The sequence below is a fragment of the Xenia sp. Carnegie-2017 genome, unplaced genomic scaffold (assembly GCF_021976095.1).
Source record: "Xenia sp. Carnegie-2017 unplaced genomic scaffold, XeniaSp_v1 HiC_scaffold_47, whole genome shotgun sequence".
Taxonomy (NCBI): domain Eukaryota; kingdom Metazoa; phylum Cnidaria; class Anthozoa; order Malacalcyonacea; family Xeniidae; genus Xenia; species Xenia sp. Carnegie-2017.
The window spans coordinates 397,457-418,500 of NW_025813512.1; the positions used below are offsets into that span (position 1 = coordinate 397,457).

A 21,044-nucleotide genomic window follows, 5' to 3' on the forward strand; every position below is an offset into this window, starting at 1 on the left:
TTGCTTGACCATCAGCATTGTGTTAGACAAGTCAACATAATCTTCTGTACCTGGCGCTAAAAGGTAATCGGACCGCTTTCAGATACACTAGAGACAGGTGGATGGTCTATCCATCGCCCTTTTCAAACTGGTTTGCGTTGGGGGTACGAAAAATATATCAAGTTCACTTTTGTACATTCTGCTGATTTTGGATGAACGAACTCCATATTTAACCGAAAATATCTTCTGCTTCTTTAGCTGCTTTATGTCTCTTGGCCGAACGGTAAATGACATGAGAAGACGATGCTTTTCTCCTTTTAGCTGTTTTTTTCCTGTTTCTTCTGGGGTTTTCCTAATACTGTTTGAGGAAACTGTTGCATACGGTTTACAGCTTTTTTCCCTGTTTCTTTTGCTGCATTAACACGAGATTTTGCAGACTTTTAAAACTTTCCCTGAGATAACATCACCCAAAACGTTTGCACCTGTATCGAGAACAATTTACCTAGAGCTTTGCGCCGGTTTTTGCCAAAGGTATTGCAGCTCTAGCCAATCTACGAAATAAACCACCAAGACCATAACCCATCTGCCCATAACCTTTTTGCCAGGATGCTCCTCTAAAGACAGGTTGTGATCCGTATCCTTTTTGCTGATTGAGATAATATTGAACATAACGGTTTGTTCTACTCATATTTTTTTTCTTATGTAAAATAAGATAAGGATTGTTTTCTGAAATGAAGTGTCACTATCGACTTCCCTCGTTCAAATGCGATGGGATTTCCTAACTCGTCCCTTAAGAGAATTTCGATGTCCTCAAAGATTTTGTTTGCACGGGTAAGTATTGGATATTAGTGAATGTTCTTGAAACAATGTCTCCATATTTTCCTTGAATAGCAACTGCCTTTAGTAATTTTACATTGACGTCTCCAACAACTTGCGGTTGTACAATGTTGCAATATACATACATCATGACGGATCCGTGCAAATCACAAGCATAAGGACTTTCGGTTGTTTTTAAAATCTCTACGTCTTTTCCGCCAAAACCGAGTAAGACCGACATTCGTTGATTAAATGATATTTTGTAACCCTGTCTTACATGCACTTTGATTTTTCTGTTCGGGGTCAAAGCTCAATTTGATATTGTCTTTTACTTCTTTGTCAAGAGTCTCGTTAACTGATTTTACTAGGTCGAAGGCTTTTCATACAAGCCATAGTCGACAAATACCGGAGTAGGTAGACCTGTTTTGTGAGTTACATATATATGTGTATCCAAACCTTTTTTCAACGTGTACCATGTATGAGGATATGTAATTGAATACAATCCTACTTCCCAATTACCATTTAAATTCACAACGTGAGGTAGTTTTACGCGATAACCTGAAATCTTATTCTCAGGAAATACAGAGAGAGATGCATTACTAGGTAATGTCAGATAGAAGTGTGTCCCGCTCATCTTTAAGGTATAATGTGAAATGAAAAAATCATGAAAACGGTTACGTTTTATATATGTATTTCCGATGCTGGTACCCATGAATTAAATTTGTTAGGGTAGCCAGACCACTTTACAAAATATTGTACATTGCCCCTCTACCACGTTTCTTAAGTATTTTTCAATCTCATAAACATCGTCTTTCTTGATGACTTTTGAAGTTCTTTTTCATAAAATGTTCCTTGAAGTTCGTCCCCTTCATGATCTTTCAGTCTGTATACAGGAGGATTGCGCGGTATTTTTTGACTTACAGTGAAAATTTCTTTTGAAAAATTCGGTAAATACCCCTTCTCAAACCTTCGTTTTATTTTACTTATTCGTACTTGGTTACCTATATCAAACTTATATTTTACATGCATAGGTTTATTTAATTTGCTATCCCATATAGATTTTGCCGAATTCTATCTTCATTTTCACTTGTAACGTTGATCGGTTTTCCTTAATGCTGCGATGCATGCTATGATTATAAGAATACAGTAGATCAGGAAGCATGTCAATGTATCTCATGGTTTTGTTTGCTGTGAAGTAGCGCCACATTTTAGTTTTCAGTGTACGTATCAAACGTTCAACGATGGATGCCTTCGTCTCGTTAAATGTATTAAATAAGGTAACGTTTTCTTCTGCCAAAGTTTCTTAAAGTCTCGATTAAAAACTCCGAGCCTTGATCCGTTTGAATGTGTGTCGGTTTACGCCCTGATGACAAAATCTTTTAAAAGCTTCTACCAACGACGATCCTGTTTTCTTTTTTAATGGAACAGCCCATGCATATTTGGAAAAAACATCAATACAGATAAGAAGATAGCGATAACCATCATTATACTTTTGCAAAGATTGCATGTCTGCAAGATCCAATTGCCACTGGTCGTCAATACCACTCACTACGACACGATTTCTTTCAAACTTTCTTCGAATAGGTTTATGCAAAGAGTATGCGTCTTGTTGCATGAGCCATTCTTTAATTCTTTCACGACTAATGTCATATATTCCTTCTGCCTTTACATCGCGGTACAAACGTTCAACACCTCCGTAGCTTCCAGGACGTTTTGGATTGAAGTATACACCGGCTAAGTACTGGTCAACGTTACTCATGACAATGTTCTCGTGATAATAATTTTGCAATTAGATGTCAATTTCTTTTAACTACTCATTATCGATGGGTTCAATGTTTTCAGTTACAGGCAGTGTTTCTTCTATCGCATTATCTGTTGGAAGTTTATTGCGGCGGGTCCATAATTTTTAACAGTTTTACTTGTGTATCCTGCTTGCAAATGACCCTCAAGATTGAGATCGTTGCGTCCGAAACTTATACCCAAGCGAAACATTTTCTGACGATTATGATTTTTATCCCTTTTGCATTTCTATTTTCACGTTTGCTGCTACCGATTCCCATTTTCACAATGACATGGTCATAAAACAACTGAAGTCAAAATGCAATAACATTGAAATTTATATTTTATTTTTTCTTTTGTCAAAGCAATTACATAGTTGATTTGTATTTCAGTTTACAACTACAATCAGCATAGTCAAAGAGATGTTGAAAAAAAGGAGGACGTTTTGTCTCCGTGTAAATTAACATTAGTTCTACCCAAGTAGCACTAAACAGTTTGTCAAAATATGTCTTGTGAGAGTTCGAAGGTCCACAGTTCTTTAGAAACTTAAAGGCTTCACATATTCCATTCCAGACATGTTCGCGATTAATTGTTTCGACTGCTCGAGCTGCAAAATTGAACCAACGATCTTCCTCAGTCATCATTTCTAAAACGTTTTGATACTCTACCCAAGGATCTGCTTTACTTTCATCCTTTTCAGCTCTTCGTAGCTCTTGAATCTTTTTACTTATAAAATCGACGAAAATCAAATTGATAAGATCGCTGTGACTAACTTCTTCAAACTCAACAGTGTCTGCATATATCTGATTAAACATGTGTGCCATATTTTTTGTCTTTTTTCAAAACGTCCAAAAGCAATGCAATAATGAACAACGCAAATAACATTTTTTTTAAGACGATAGTTCGACTATATAGTGAGTCGCGTAATGAAATACACAATGAGGGCTTTAAGACATTTTATTGGATGCTTTAATAAATTAGATAATATTTCTTGTCAATTGTTTCATTTCCCTTTATTATGATAACCTATCACATTCAACATTCCCCCGTTAAGTTCGTTTCCGGTTTACACGCGCGCGCCCTGTTTACTTCCTAGGACTGGAAACTAATTGACACGGGTAAGAGCTCCGTTTACTTCCGGGACCATACCTGCACCTTAACTACTTCGCATGCATCAATAAAAATCAATTGAAAACTAATTCTCACTCGTACGAAACGCATTAAAGGTATAGAATACTTTGAAGGATACAGCATATACGAGATTTTGCAAGTTTCGTGTGGTTATTTCAACAAACATTTCAATGACATTTTTATATTACGTTATATATCACGATACTACGCTGTCCAGGTAATTTTAACATTACTAGTGCTTGGGTTTCAGGAAAAGAGATTGATAATTTTTTGTAATATTTCGTACAAGCTCACACGTTAGATTAATTAGCTTTTATTATACGGCAAGCGTCACTTCTGGTGAAATGGTGCTCTATAATAGGCACAGAAACTTTTTGCAGGTCCATTATTTTCCCGCAACGGAGACGGTCTATCACATGTCGCTAATTTTACAAATGCCGTTTTTATGTTTAAGACAGATAGTACGTCTGGACGACTTATAGCGAATTTTTTTAATGCGTCTCTTAAATCGTCGGAAGGATAAAGACGGCTATTGGACGAATTAACTGTCAAGACGACTTTAGCTTTTAATTCGTCTTGAGAGGATTTAAAGTTGTCAACTCGTCTCGACCAGTTGATTTTGCCGTTTAGTTTAAGTCAACCAGATGTATTATCTGTCTAAAGAATAAAAACGGCCAATGTAAAAAAAAAACGAAAGAAAAACCATATAGCTACGAATGTGAGTCAAAAATAGAGTACTTGCAAAGTGGGTTTATTGTTCAGATGACACAATTTCAAACAATTTATTTTTTACCGACAAAAACTAGTGAAGTGAAAGCCAGTCCTTGCACAACAGCGAGGACAATAAAGAAGGAAAGCTTCGTTTCTTGTCAAATAATGCCATATAATACACCTTTTATTAACTTCACTTTTTCAGTCATTACTGAGAAATCTCGGAGCTCTATTTTAGTACAACCTTGCCCAACGAGCTCGGTCTGCACAAAAAATTCGGTCCTATATTTCTCCGTAAAGACCCCGAGCTTCGTTGATAAGGGCTTATAACATTCTGTTCATGATGTAGTTCACGCAGAGTCAATGACAAATTTTTCAAGATTTTGTTCATTTTTCTAGGAAATAGAGAAAACGCATTTCCAGTGTTTTGTGACATGAAATCAGGAGGTAAGCAATTTCAAACTGAAACTTTAATGCAAGCTTCATAATGAACGTGATAAAAGCATTAAGAGCACGTGATAAAGAGCACGTGACAAACTTATTTTATTTTAAAAAGTGCCTAAAATAACATGCAATGATAGTTGTAACAAGACAGTTTAATGAAGAATGTTTTATGCAGTGCGGTGTTTGAAATTAAATGAAGATATGATCTTCGCACTTTTGCTGGACAATTTAAGCAATTGTCTCATGAACCTAAAAAATTCAGGGATCATCCTGTTGAGTCACCTGAATTTTTCAGGTTCATGAGACAATTGCTTAAATTGTCCAGCAAAAGTGTGAAGATCATATCTTCATTTAAAGAAAGTTTAATCTTGCTTGAATTAATTAAAGCACGTGAGTCAACCAAGATGCACTTTGCGCTTTAGTTTATGTTTATATCTTAAAGTAATTTTCTTGAAAAGTCACAAAGCACAAGTTAATCCAATGGCAATTGGCCTTCCCCGTTTACGCAAAAAATCTTTTCAAATCATAAGTTACTTAAAAACAATGTGTTAGGTACATTTAAAAATAAACGCCTACATTGACTACATAATGAATACATACTTACCGGCGTCGAACAATTACAATGGCAACAAAATGGCCGTCACACCTACCGTGATTTGCGCGCAATGCATCTCGGTTGACATACATTCTTTCATTACATAAACTGGACGCCCTTTCAAGTGGAGAAATCAATTGTAATGATGGTATTAGCCTTATAAAGTGTTTTTAAAAGGTTTTTGTTTGTAAAAAATCCGAAAGTGGTTGACTTTTTGTAGAATGCGAATGAGCAGAACTTACTCATACTAAGCTAATTTGAGGCTTTTACAATTGTAAGACCTTACAATTGTAAAACCTCGATTGTCCGCTATCCAAGCTCTTGTATCACCTCATCTTCAGCAGTTTTAACTCAGCTATCGTCGGAAGACCTGTCAAGTAATCATGTATTCTGCAGGATTTACAATGGCTTTCAAGGTTGTTTCTGGAGGCAACCAATTAACAAGTATTGGTAAATTTTGGAAGCAGAAATTACCTTAACATGAATCAAGTTTAGAAGCTCTCAACAAATTTAAATCATTTGCGGGACTTTATAAAAATCGTCTTGTCGATCCAACAAATTGGAACAAAGTAGTGTCGAGTGAGGTAAAATCTGGGTAAAATTTATAATTAAAGTAAGAATATAAAAATGACAAGCGATTACAAGCAAGAACAATGCATAAGCAATTGATGGGATGTAGAAGTAGAACATGTTTATCGTCGTCAGTGACGGTGCAGTCCATAGAAATAGAGAGCTTTAGCAAGAGTACGACTATGACAACAACTAATGCAACGAGTACAAAGTTTGACAGTGTAAGGGAATGGCACGAGGCAGTTGCTTCGTCAAAATTTTGCATTTTTGCTTTAGTTGCAAACACCAGGGCCGGTTACACGAAGCCTGGGTAGCGTTATCCATTGGATACAAAAAATTTCCAACTTATAAAAAAGGTGTTTATATTTTTCATACGACAGAGAAATTTCGTAATCTTTGAAACAATATTTTATTTCAGTGATTGCTCAGTTCTAATCTAATACTTTTTGCTTTTTATAAGGTTTTATAAAAGTATAAAAAATTGCTATCCAGTGGATAACGCTATCCAGGGCCTTTTTATTGTGAAAAACACCAAATTTTGCGATGAAGCTACGGCCCTTTAGACTGAAAAATATTCACTATTTTATTTTACGTACGATATATTTGTACTATTTTATTGTTTGTTTACCTTTCACTTAGCGTATGAAATACTTGGAAGTTTTGCAGGTCATGTTTTTGTTTTAATCTGCGCTCAAAAAATTTTCTGAAGTAAAGCCTGGTGGTTGAAAATAGCACTGTCGACTTATTTCCTCAACAATAAAAAATCATACCTACTTTCTTTTTCTAAGAAGACATTGTAGTCGCGACAGAGATTATAAATAAAACTAGAGGTGGCATTGATGACGAATTTAGGGAACGCGAGAGTTGGGGAATTTAGGTCCCAGATGCATCGCTTATTTAAACACGAAGTAAACAAATATTCGTTTGCCGTCTGCTTTCAAGTTTTGGATTCTTTTTTGATATACTGCATAGTACGTTTTTTGCTCTATTGTACGAGATTCAAGAAAATTTGTCAATTTTAAGCGTTAGTAATTGTTTTTAGCGAGCTGTTACGATTATATGTTGTTTATAATCTCTGAATACTTAGTATGTTTCAATTAATGTATAAGCAATGAAAACTTATGTTGTTCGTTTCTTTTTTTCAACCCACGTATTCACATAGTTTCACCATTTTTAACATTTTTTCCGCTATGGATGACAAATAAATGTTTTTTTGAAGTCTGTTAGAACTTGAATTAAAGACGAGAAAGGTCTTTTTATCGAGCAATGACTCACGGACTTATAATTTACTAAATGAGTATAAAAGCAACACAATCAATTCAAGTTTTCAATCCGGAATCGATTTTGCCCACAAAAAACACATACCATATTTTGGACTATAGATTATATTACGATGCCATTTCTAGCATTATTTATAATGTTTATGGTTGTCACAAAAATGTTTTCGCGCAAAAATAACATACTTCTTACTCGTAGTTGTATTTGTAGTCTTCGCTAAAGCTCCCTAAATTTACCTAAGCTGCGAGTAACAAATTTAGAACTCTCGTAAATATTTTAATTAAGGTACGTTTTGTGTTGTACAAAAACGGCTTGGAACAGTTGGTCCTTAAGTTCAAATGCCCGAATTGCAGCTACATCGACTGGTTTACACAACTTAACCTCGTGGAATCCCCATGGCATGATATAACATCGTCTACCTTTAACTACTTTACAATAGAAGGTCCTTGCTCGAAAGGTAGATGTCGTGATTTTCATATAAATCACAACTATAATGGTTGTCCTAAGGATGATGGATGGTTAAGCATTGGAAACACTATAGAATGCCCCTGGGAGAAACGATTTCCAGGAACATCATTTATTTACAGCATGGTTGGGCGACATCAGAATTACAATGAATACAGTAAGTCGTAAAAGAATATTTCATTGATCATTACTGTGCAGTGGATGTGGAAATAATAAAGTTAGATGTTTGAGAAATGAAGGCATGATCGATGATCACAAAACGTCAAACAACATTTTCGAAATTTTACTAACCAGGCGTACAAGATTTGAATGACAAATCCCCTCAAATTATAGCTACTTAACCAAGATATCATGTTGAACGACTAAATATTGATTCATACTATGAAAAAACATGATCATAAATTTCATAATCCACATTTGCCTTTTTTAAGACAAAAACGTTTTTAAAAGTGTTTAACATTTTAAATTTTACTTGTCCTTTTATGTCTTTATAAGTGCCAAATTTCGAAGCCTACGCGATCTTAGGCCTAGTTCAAACCTCGAACTTTACATGAGCCAAACGCATTTAAAAAAAGTTAATGAGGAAGTTCATCTAATTTTGTTTTGTCTTTAATAACACACATGAATAAAATTCCTCAATTCTGATTGGTTAATAGCAGTGCACTTTATCGTAAATACCAGTGCAAAAATACGAAACACCGGTGCAAAAGTGTGAAACCTCGGTGCAAAAAAGCGAAACACCAGTGCAATTTATTTTTGAAAAATGCACTCCTGATTGGTTTATCAGAAAAAGAAGTGATCTAAGAGCCAATTAAAATAAAACATTCAAATGCGTACAATGGCTGGCGTAAGTTTTAAGTACATTTTGTTTTTACGTTTAAAATGCAGTTAAAAATCAACAGAATCGAGAAATTTTTTCGTGTATATTATTAATAAGTCTCGTGCTCGAGCATTTTTGACAGTCTTTGAAAAACTCACTCGTGCATGTTTTTCCCAAATTGCACTAGAAACCAGGCTATTACCTACACTAAATATACTAATGCGTTCTGTGCATGTAAAGTTTAACGTTTGATATAGGCCTTAGTTATTCAATTGAAAAATAAAATGGAGCAAATTTCAGCATATCTTTGCTATTATGTTTATATAGAATCTTTCTCTGGAGATTCCGATGTTTTGGCTATTTTTGTGCGATGACGAGCTTAGGTAAAGTTTTAAATGGTTATTATCATGCATGTAAGATGAGTGAAAGTCAAAGAATTGGCAATGTAAAACTATAAATAGAATTTGATGCAAATAAATTTAGGAAGTTTGATGTGCATTTATAATAGCTACAATCAGGGAAACCGAAAAAAACAGTTGTTTATTTTGAGTCGTGGCGGTCGTGAACAAATAATCTCATTGTGCTTCATTAAGTAATTTTTTACCAATAGATCCCGAGCTTAAAAAGATTAAATAATTTTTTATCAATTTATTTCAAATAACCCACAGGTAGCAAAAAATAAAATAGGTCGATTTCCACGAGAAAAGGTTCTGTAAATGATTGCTTTTCTATTACTGCCAAATAACAACTGACAACGGTTGACATTAAAACTGGAGAAATGCCTTCAAATTCAAATTAAGTTCTAACCACTAAAGTCATTTTTTAATTTTTCAGGCAATGGTTGAAGTGATCGCTTTTGAGGAGTTTTTTCGTCTTTCAGTGGCTTATTCTAGTCCAATCAATACATGCATGGTTTAAGTATAACATTATGTAGTTAAAAAAAACTATTGAAGCAAAACTCTGTCTTCTTACTTATTATATCCCTAACTTCGTGTCTGTCATTGAAAAATTCAAATTGTAGCATTTGTAATCCTGAGCTTTTTCTTTTTAGCTTAGATCATATTTCAGGGAAAACTAATCGTTTGTAAAACGCGAGTTTCATTTTTTGACATACTTTTCAGGAAGCCAGTCAAATATATTGAAAAGTTGACTTTAAATTTTACCAAGCCGACGTCGGCCTTATATCTGAGTAATCGAGCATTAATTAAATTTTTTGAAGCAAACGTAAATGATGAAATGTCTATGATTTGTAATATTACATGTTCGCTTTATTTACAGAATTTAAAAGAAGTACTTAGAACATGATAACATAAAATATTACCATCAGTTAGGCATCACCTCCCAAAGCCCTTGAAGTGTAAACCCATCTTTTAGCTTCTCTATTGCCAAGCCAAGCTCGGGATTGAACACGGGTTCTCGATCTGTAGACTAAATAAACCAAAACCCTTCTTTCAACTACTGTAACAAAACCTTCCACATACACATATTCTATAAAACACAGTTCTTATGAATCTGCATCTGAAGCAGTATACAATGATTTTCCAATTGATTTTCCTTACAAAAATTTATATTAAATTTTTCTTGAGAAGGAAATATCATATACGACAATGCTTTCATTTCCAACAAAATAGTTAAAAACTCAAAGTGCTGCAATACTATTTCAGAAGGAGATATTTCATTGATCCCAAGCGATGTAAATACGTACGAAGTCATTTGATTACAAAGTGCCACAGATCAGACTCGGCCTGAAAATTTCATGAAGTATATATAGGTGTTTTTTACACACCAGTCGCCAAAAATAATACGAATAACAATGTGACAAAAAGAAAAAAAATCGTCGCATAACTTTAAAACAGGTGAGGAGAATAAGCCATTTTTTGTCTTTCCTTTCACCGTCAATAAATGTACTACAATACTCTTCCCTCTCTGACGCAATTACAGAAAAAAAAGAGTTAATATATCACCTCAGCATCGGGAGACATGCTTTTGACCAATGAAACATAGACATAAGGAGGGTCAACGATCGTATACAATAATATTATTCAAAGAAATCGAGGGGAAGAGCATGCAGTTGGACAAATTTGGATGGAGAGGCATGTGACTTGTACGTTAATCTTATTAGGAAAAACAGTCGACATGTTTAGAAAAATTGATCAAGAAAATTAGGAATCAAGGACTGTCGAGCACATCTTTATAGGAATCCAACGAATTTTTAGGCCTTTAACTATTTATTTTAAATTCAAGAGCATTCAAGGATATTTAAGGACATCCAGAAAGCTGTTTGCATCATGACAGCAAAATTTTGTATACTTACTCGATGAAATGTATTAAACGTAAAAAAAATGAAAATAAATTATCAATTAAAATAAAATCATCTCGGTCAAAACTATACATCATAAAGAAATATTTATTTTACTTACTTTATGGCCATCAGCAAAGTACGCCTAAAAGTCAACAAATATACAATTATTAATACGACATCCATAATTAGCATCATTTCCATCCCTTTTACCTTCGGATGCACATTTTTTACTTTTTCATACGTACATTCAGAATTTGAAAGGTACCAACGTAAGACTGTTTGAATTATTATTGTTTGCTAATTTCCATTCTCTAACAACTGTATTCACTCAATGTTTATTCGTAAAATGTTTGAGATTTTTAAAAAAAGTGGGTTTTGAAGCAGAGACGATGAAGACTGATAATCAATAAAGACACTTGGTCGTAAATTGAAAAACGACTTTAGCAATGAATATACACATCTCACAAACATGGAATGTGTTAGCTAGCTCAGGGACGGACTTTCCAGTAGGCGAAGTAGGCTTAAACCTACAGGTCCGGGCTTTCGAAAGGTCCGCTGCATCTGGACACAATTAGGATTTGAACGTTTTTGCTTTCCGAGCTAGCTAAATGTGCTTAACTTAGATAATCTACGCTAGCTGTTGAATCTTTACGAGCAATTGAACGCAGAGGAAAAATGACTTTCGTGCGATCTACTTTTCAAATGTTAAATGCTCAGAACTCATAAATATTAACTTTTTCTATTTCCCTGACCATGCCAATGATTTTTAAAATTACGTTTCAAGTTTAAAAAGAACTTTTCCCATTTTTTACACTATGAAGTTACTAACAGCAAATGCTAAGCAAAGGAAAACTGAACTTATTGGGAGGATCACGTATCGCTGAAAGGTCCTTAACTTTGTCTTAGTCTACAGGCCCGTAATTAGTAATCCGCCACTTAGCTAGCTACCTTACATTGGATAATATAACCATCATCGAACGAAAGCAAACTTTACAGAGTGCCAAAGCATATTGTTAAACAATGCAATAGTCGTGAAAAGAAAAAAATGAAAATATTGTACCGCAAATGCATCAGTTTCTTCACCATCGTTAGTTATTTCAATATCATCGTGAATGGGCTCAACAGTGGCTTCCTGCAAGGTCGTTGGCTGAAAAACAGTATCACGGCAAATAAATGTTAGCGTAACCATAAAAGTCACTTAACATACTTTGTAATCTCTTCAATAACATTTATAAAATAAACACAATGAAACGTGTGCGCTGATTAGTCTAGAGCTGTGTTTGCATTAGCTTGTGCAAAACACATCTGAGCTCAACCAATCAAATCAATCAAGGCAATCAATCAGTCAAAGAGAATTAACAAATCGAACATGAATACATTTTAGAGGCAAAATTAAAATATTTGTCTGTTTCACATTATTGCTATTTTATAAAAGAAATAAAAGATGTTTTTCGTGTTTGCACTGGCTTATGCAAACCTCGGAGACGGTTGTGAGAACTCTCGAACATGTGCAACCTTCGGTCTCGGGCTTGCACTGATCTGCTCTCGAATTCTCCCAAAAGTCTCCGAGGTTTGCATAAGCCTGTGCAAACACAGTAAACATCTTTTATTTCTTAAGCAGAATTGCTCTAAAATGACATTTAGACTTTAGAAAACGCATGATATATGGGCCGCAAAAAATGAGGTAATGAGGTAGATTGATGAACATATGTAGATTTTTGATCATAACAAAAATGTAACAATGCAATAATAATCCGTATATGCATAACTTGTCATATCAAAGCTTAAAGGCTACACGGTAGTTTTACTTCCGCAAACTTTATTAATTTTGCATTGAACCAAAAATTTAACAGTACAACATAATGGTCAACCATGCAAGCATGCACAGATGCTACCCACTAAAACTACAGAAGCCATAACCGCTGTTATACACCACATCGACAATCAGTAGCAAAGCCAGTATTTCCTACTGCTATACAATGCAAATATTTTGTTCAATTACAGAAAAGACAGCGAATGAAATCAATTCTCAACAGAATACAAAAAAAAAATGATAAAAAAATTCACAGCAGGAACTACAGTACCGCTCGCGTATTTGCTAACATACGATACGCGTATGAAACGCGTATGATACGAAAAACATACGCGTATGATACGAGAACGATAGGCGTATGATACGAGAACGATACGACTATGATACGAGAACGATACGCGTATCATACGCGTATGTTTTTCGTATCATATCGTATTAGTGTGCATAGTTTTAAGTAGTTCTTTAAAATTTTTAGCAATAATTTTGTTAAAGTTATGTCATATCTGCTAGAGATAACATGTTTTACTAAAGGTAACAGTAAAGTTTCGAGTGCAATTACGGATTGAAATACAAGAAAGAGTTTTTAAAGTTAACAGTGAAATAGCGGGAGTCCAAAGGATAAGTATTTACAGTGCAATTACACACTTCAACGATGCACATTTTCACAGTGCATTTTATACATAAACTGCACTGAAATCAACCAATCACTGGGGCTTAAAATCTGTGGCTTGTGAGCTATACATTTGCATGCATATTAAAACCGGCCTAAACTTCGTTTTAAAGGTAAACCATCATTGATATAAGCAGTTGCAACAGTAAATGCAAAGTTTTCGAAAACTTTATACTTATATTTGTGTAGGTAGATCAAACCAAACTATATTGAAACCATATAAGAAAATATTAAGAAAATGATACGGGTATGACAAGAGAACGATACGCGTATGATACGAGAACGATACGCGTATGATACGACAATGATACAAGCAACACTTTTTTACATGAATAGCAATGCCAAAAACAAAATAGTAACTAAAGCATGATTTACCCTTTCTTCAGTCTCAAATTCTACACCAAAGATAGGACTCGCGCTGTAAACCTGAAAAAGTTAGACGGGAAGGTTACGGCGTATTATGTGCATGTAGCTACAATACTGTATAAAGCATTTAATTTTACGCGACTTGCAATTTTAACATACGCAATAGGTTTCAAATCAACGGAGAAATCCATATGCTCGTTTTGTTTTTATTAGGAAAGACATAAAAAATGACTTTCATATAAATTATGTTAGTTTGTTTTCAAAAAAACGCAAGCAAAATGTTGTGACCAAGCAAAACAAATTACAAAATGGCGCATCAGTCTCTGATTGAATTCCTCTAGCTCTGTATGACTTTGCAAAACTGCAAAAATAGCTAATTCCACCTTGTAGACAGCACTATAGAATGCAAGGCACTTATTTGTATTTCCTTGGCTATATAGCTAACAATGTTTCGTCAGGACTTTACGAACTTTAAAGTTAATGACGCAATTGTAACCTTCGAAAGATATACCTTTGACAAAATTAGAAAGAAAATTATATACAAAAACACTTACCCTTTGAAGACTTTGAATTTCTTTTAAAGCTTCTTGTAGTTTTTCAGCGGGATCAATACGAAAGCCCAACACGTAACCACCGCTCTATAAATATGTAATGTTATACACGTTAATAAAGTAGTGTATTAATGTAAAATTTAATTTAAATCCCCCCAACCATTTTTTCTGGTCATCTTGCAATTTAGGATTCAATGAATTGAACAGCAATTTCTAAGATTGTATCGCGCAAAATCTCTACAATCCCAATTTCACTGAAAGCAATACAGCAGTAGCACATAACCTTTGACCATTGAACAGAAAGTTACATTATTACTTCATGTAAATGACGTTCGTAAATTCAGGTGAAAAACAAACTGACTAGCCAATCACTAGGCCTCATTGAAACATTCACATTCAGAATAAACTAAAATCTAGGCCGACCAATAATAACAAGACAACAGTCATACCTGTTGTGATGTCTCCAGAACTAAGGCGAGACCAAATTTTGATTCCCGAACGCGGATTGATTTCTAAAAAGAAATGCACAATTGCAGGACAAAAACAAATTAAAAAGACTTTTTTAATTCATAATTAACTATATAAATAGAAAAATATGTACAAAAAATATCACATCAAAACAAATAGATCAGTCAGCTAACTATAGTAGCAAGCAATCGTTAGTACAAACTATGGATATTGAATGAATCAAGAAAGTGAAGAGATAGAACCACATCTGTTCAAAATCTTATCAAAACAGCAATATACAAAAACATTGACAATTTTCCTATCATACAGGAATTTTTTAGTGAAATTAATTGTTCTATTTTCAGGGTTCCCTGAATTATTAGTGAAAGAAAGGCAAATTCCTTTACATGAAAAGTAGACAAGGAAAGTTTTTTATTACAAACATATAATTGAGTGATATTAGGCAGAAACGAGACATGCGAGGTTAAATGATACGATTAATTGTCAAGAAGTAAAGTTTGAGGGATTCTATCTTTAAATATTTTTGTGTTCATTTGCTGCAAAAACAATGAAAAGAAATAGCTAATTTTTACTTGAAATAAATAATAATTTTTCCGAAAAAAATTTGTATTGTAGGAGTAAAAGTTTAGGCTGGTTTTCCACTGACTTCACATTCTTAAATTTATCATCAAAATGTTAAAAAACATGTCTAACTCTTTCTAGGAAATCGAATCACGACGAAAACCTAGTTAATCAAATATTCTTTCTTGTTATGTATGTTTGAGCCTGCTCGATAACTTCAAAAAATTAAAAATTTCAGCGATCAAATCTGATAAAAAATATTTATATCTATATCATGTAGTGGACATTTCTACATCTCTGATATGAGAGTTGTACACATTTCTACATCTCTGATATGAGAGTTGTACACAATAACAAACTCTGTAATAAAACGATGGTTCTCATACGTAGCAAATCGGGTTTAGACTTTTAATATCATTAAAAAAAACCCCAGTTTGACTAAAGGAAGAAAATCACACGAGTCACCTTTAGGGATCTACATATGTAGCTGCACTGACGTATCAAAAACAGTAACATACTTACCATTTGCAAGTATGGAATGCTTACGTTGAAACTGTCGTTCATGTTTGCATGCCACACTAGCCGAACGTTTGTGACGTAGAATGTTCCCAGATTACCCTAAAAGTTATTTCAAAATACATTATTGCCCTCCATGAATCTCAAAAACTGTCAAATTAACCATGGTGTTCCACTAATCAAGGCAATTATTCATAGATAATTATATATATGCGCATTAAATTCGCAGAATGTCATGATTTACGTATGTCAAAAATGTTACAACCTTTTCAATCGTCTAACAATTTGTGCGCTGAATGTATCAGAGACAAAAAAGGATGAATTTAGGTTGCTAATCATCTGGGGTCGGTTGCACAAAGCCTGGATAGCGTTATCCACTGGATAGCAAATTTTTCTGAACGTTCATAAAATCTCTTATACAGAGAAAAATAAACCACTTGAACTGTGCGATCACTGAAATAAAACATTGTTTCGAAGTATGCAAAATTTCTTAGTCGTAAGAAAAATATAAACACCTTTTTTACAAGTTTAAAAATTCTCGCTATAGAATGGATAACGCTATCCATGTTTCGTGCAACCAGCCCCTGTTTTTTCTACTGTATTCGGAGAAAAAGATTGATGATCAAAAAAGCTTGGACTAAACAAAAAACTAACCTGATCGCTTGACAAGTTCCAAACACCGTTTATCTACAGACAGATCAACAGACGTAACGCATTTCATATAGGCAAAACTTGTGATTGAAAAAAAGTGTCTGAATCCACACCTTGTCGTAAACCTGTTCCATAGGCAGAACACGAAGTTGTTTGTTCTCGATGAGAGCGCCTCGAAGTTTCAAATCACGATAAAGTTTTGATGATTCGTAAGCTCTGGTGAGACAAACTCATGATGAGATTGTATTTTATCATCAAATAATTTTCATCGCCGTTTTACAGTAATAATTCGATGAACGATACTACGTATATACAGGGTTCATAAAAAAAGTAGACTCATAGAAAAATTTGTTTAAAACAAGCGTGCGTGGACAAAGGAAAAACTTTTGGTTATTCTAAGTATTCTAACGTTCTCTGGTACAGCTGGAATTTAATTTTTTGAAAATGCAATATTTTTTACCAGTGAATAAGCCGTTGTTAAAAGTTCTTCAAAACAAGCCTTGCGCACAAAAATACCCATTGAAATAACAATTTAATAACCCTGCGTCAAAATATAGACGATATTATACAAGCCGTCTAAGCTACAATCAATTTGGGGCAAGAGCTGGTTAACGTGAAATCTTTAAAATTTGGTTTTTTTTTGCGTTTTCGCTTTTCACACTAAGTTTTTAACATTTATATATCTTTTGGAATTGGCTTGCTAAGTTCTTATATAGTACTTTGCGCAAATTCCCGAAATGAATATAATCAATTTGAAGTGATGTAATAAAACGCGGTTTTAAATGGTTTTAAATGGCATTAAGCGGCAAAAATCCAAGTTTTAAGGCCTCACGTTGGTCAGTGCTTGCTCCAAAATGCTTGAAATTTTGATACATGTAGTTGTACAACACATTCTAAATTTTGACTCAGGGTGAATTATTTTTCCGAAGAGTATTTTTCTCCCGCAAGGCCTGTTTTGAAGGACTTTTAACAGTAGTCCTTTCACTGGTAAAAAATCGTTCATTTTCAAAAATTTCTTTGCCAACTGTACTAGAGAACGTTAACGTACTTAGAACAATCATAAGTTTTTGCTTAGTCCGCGCGCATCTTGTTTTAGAGAATTTTCCAAGAATCAACTTTTTTATATACACTCTGTAGCTATAGCTACGTATATATGGCTATAGATAATTGAGAATCATCAATGGTTAATGAATTTATGATACAAATAGCTCTAGTTTTACGCATATTACAAAACAAACACCATGACCAGCCGACAATTTAAAAAAATATAGTAAGAAACAAATTCCGAAGAAACAGGACATCTTGAAATTACAAAATATGAAGCAAAACAAGACGAGAAGTGAACTGTAAATTTTCGACTTTAAATGACTTTGAAATAAAGTCGAAAATTCACAGTTCACTTCTCGTCTTGTTTTGATGCATATTTTGTACTCTCAAGATATATTGTTTCTTCGGAATTTGTTTCTTACAAAACAAACAATTACCAACCTATAAACAGACATTACAGTTGAAAATAATCTTGGACTCCCAGAAACCTATTGTTGACAAAAACGAATAAAAAACTATCAGAAGTAGGAATAATTGAGTTTTTCAACTATATGACCACCCCAACAACGGTAAAGCAGTTCGATAACTGAAAATACACAATATATATGTGAAGAAAAAGGGTAGCCGAGATGAAAATCACCAAAAACCTTATAATAATAACAAAATTTATAACATTTGTCTTATTTTGGGGAAAAAAACTAAAATTCCTAGTGAGAATGATCGAGAACCTGCTAACTGTACAGCTAAAATGACTTAAAAACAGGAAAGATATGTACAATTGGTGAACAAGTTTTAAACATTGAAACCGATACCAGGTACAACATGTCAATTTCTTACCAAGTTTGTAAAAATAAATTCAAATCTTGTGTGATTACATCGAGTAAGAACATATAAAGATTCTGTCTTACCACGAAGTTTCTAAAAATAATGATAAGACGATGTTTGCTTGCATGTGAAAACATGTTACCTGAAGAAAGTGAATGTTTGTAAGGTGAGGAAAATGAAGTAACAGCACAATGGTGTTTTAGCATTATATATTAATTTCGTTTTAGAGAATGAAACTGCAATCTTTTTTCTATTAAAGACCAAAAACCTTTAAGATGGGTCAATGTTAGTGGTGAACTTAGTAGTCATATTATGTTGTGAGACTTAGTCAGACTTAATAAGCGAGTCACGTCAGAATTCTATTGGTACGTACGTACATTGCTAGTGATGTAGTAAGTCAGGTGGTCTACAAAGTTGTGCAGTTTCAAACAACCTGCAAGTCCTTGGCTTGAAGTGATTTAAATAGTCCAATTTGTCTCCTATGACATCTGGTGATGCCAAAGGGCAGTCCATATACAGTAATTCAATCCAAGCGCAAACACAGATTATAAAATGCTCAATAGTATTATGAAACAGTTCATCAAATACATTCAACGTGTTTGTATAAAATGCAACAAAATGCTTCTGCCAATGATAAGGAGAAAAACTTACAGAACTTGCAACTCTAGTGGAAAGGTTGAGGATACATCCAAATCCAACAGCTGAAAAAAAAGAAGGCAGTGCAACCATTAGTTACAGTTTTCCCTCTTACACAAAGTAGGTCCATGTATACTTGATTTTGCTTGTACCCCAGTCATAGTCTCTACTTATGTATGTATATGTTTTACATGTCAGAGTTAATAATTAGCACTACATACTCACAGAGGTTGACACGTTGCATGGTCTGAGAATGCCATATAATTCGAAGATTTGTGACAATCAATCTACCTGATGTTAAAGAATAATGATGTTGCAATAAAAACAAAAGTTATTCATTGCTGAAAGTGTTTTTTTCCTAACTAGATTAACAAGAATTTCCTAACCAGGTTAGCAGGAATTTCCTAAGTGCATTAACAGGAATTTTAGCAGTGAGTAGGCTAAATTAGGATATCTTATAGAAACGTAGTTTCCTTGAGCTCAAATACTGACAAAAATACTCCCATTCTATCTAAGCCTTGAAAGTTTTGGGATGAACCAAAAGAGTTATATTTTTTCTAAAAGTTAGAAGATGTGAAATACTTTCATAACATAAATATCAATTAATGGATAAATTTTCAAAAACATATTTTAGAATGAATGGTATTTTTTTTGTTTTCTGGTAATTTATTCTGCACACAAAAACATGCCTATGTATCTAAATTAAGAATTCTTTAAAAAAAGATAATGAGTATTGGGTGCATAACAATAAGAAGAACATAGAATTCTAACAGACTGTTTCGCTATAGTACCTCTGTCACCATTATTGCCTTTTGTATCTTCAACTGAATCCAACTTATCAATTTGAATCTATAAGGAATAACAAAGAAACTCAGACTATGCAAATAGACTTAGTGACACGACAAATATGGGGACATACTGTTCAAACTAAGTGAAATATAAAATACAATTAACAATAACATTAAAATGATTGGAAGTTAACTTGTTTAAACTGTACTTAGAATGCACTGCACAGGAGTTTATCAAGATATCAACATCACCTACTTGCAAATGTGTTGAAAGACATGCATTTCACAAACTGGTGGATTGCATCTTTATTTGCAACATAGCAACCCCCTCCCCCACTGAATTATTCCTGATCTCAAAGAATCACTACATAAAGTAATACCTCTCCATTTCTCATTCTCATTTGTCTAGATAAGTAAAATTGATGATATAAGGTTGTTGCTGAGGAATTAATGAACAAGATTGATGTCAAACACAAAATTTTATAAGTACAGTATAGAACATTGAATTATGTTATTGGCGGGAAAACTCATCAATACTTAAGAATTTCAGATTACAATTTTCAAAACTTCTGTAGTTTTCATGCAAACAAAGACTTGCATATTTTCTCTTCATATATCCAATACAATTTTGAAAAGTGCAATTTTCAGCAAAAAAATAGAAATCCAAGAGATTTCTGCGGTGGTTTAATTGGTTTTCGTGGCATATAAACCGTAAGACGACATCCTACGGACAACGACTCAATGATCGCTAACGATAGATGTCCTTTCACAAGAGGTTATAAGAGAAAATAGAATATAAGAATTGGAATGAATGAAATGGACCCAAAAGCAGTGTTCACTTAATATTAAAGTAGCTTTATATCATATTACACATAATATACTTACTGTAGTGTAATGTCAAAACGTACATCACGATCTTCCCATAGTATATCAGCCATAATTTAAAGAAAGAAAGTACTCATAGTCGCTATAACCCAACGAAAAAGTTATTCTTTGCAAGAGCGTACAAAATTCCATACAATAATCATTGGCACAAAGATAGTCATGGAAACAAGTACATGGCAATACTTGATGTTACCAAAAGTATAAAACAATGAGAGTGAGAGACAAAATACAGAGGAAGCCGTTCTTAATAAAAATAGGGTATGTGGCAAAACTTACTCAGTCATAGATCGCATCAACTTCGTCATATATAACAGCATCTTGAAATTTTAAAACTAATGAACATATTGACTTTATTTAACCCGACATCATCAACTAGC

The 21,044-nt window shown here is 33.8% G+C and overlaps 2 protein-coding genes across 3 annotated transcripts; one reads left to right on the plus strand and one right to left on the minus strand.

Moving 5' to 3' along the window:
* Positions 1–5,859: 5,859 nt before the first annotated feature.
* LOC124456385 lies at positions 5,860–8,976 on the plus strand. Its single transcript, XM_047006845.1, has 4 exons — positions 5,860–5,905; positions 5,951–6,039; positions 7,589–7,927; positions 8,918–8,976. Exons 1-4 carry the CDS (start codon positions 5,860–5,862, stop codon positions 8,960–8,962), a joined length of 519 nt encoding a protein of 172 aa, XP_046862801.1. The 3' UTR covers positions 8,963–8,976.
* Positions 8,977–9,813: 837 nt separating this feature from the next.
* On the minus strand, positions 9,814–20,845 carry LOC124456389 (Bardet-Biedl syndrome 5 protein-like). 2 transcript variants are annotated; one of them, XM_047006850.1, is made up of 16 exons: positions 20,668–20,845; positions 20,163–20,187; positions 19,786–19,843; positions 19,220–19,285; positions 19,010–19,059; positions 18,371–18,451; positions 17,975–18,021; positions 16,600–16,702; positions 16,490–16,522; positions 15,842–15,937; positions 14,740–14,802; positions 14,294–14,377; positions 13,749–13,799; positions 11,951–12,037; positions 11,009–11,032; positions 9,814–10,016 (listed from the first exon to the last, which is right to left on the minus strand). In XM_047006850.1, exons 1-16 carry the CDS (start codon positions 20,718–20,720, stop codon positions 9,912–9,914), a joined length of 1,026 nt encoding a protein of 341 aa, XP_046862806.1. In that variant the 5' UTR covers positions 20,721–20,845; the 3' UTR covers positions 9,814–9,911. The 2 variants fall into 2 exon arrangements, with proteins under 2 accessions (XP_046862806.1, XP_046862807.1); XM_047006851.1 differs by lacking the exons at positions 20,163–20,187; positions 20,668–20,845 and having other exon boundaries at positions 19,220–19,281; positions 19,786–19,845.
* Between the last annotated feature and the right edge of the window lie 199 nt (positions 20,846–21,044).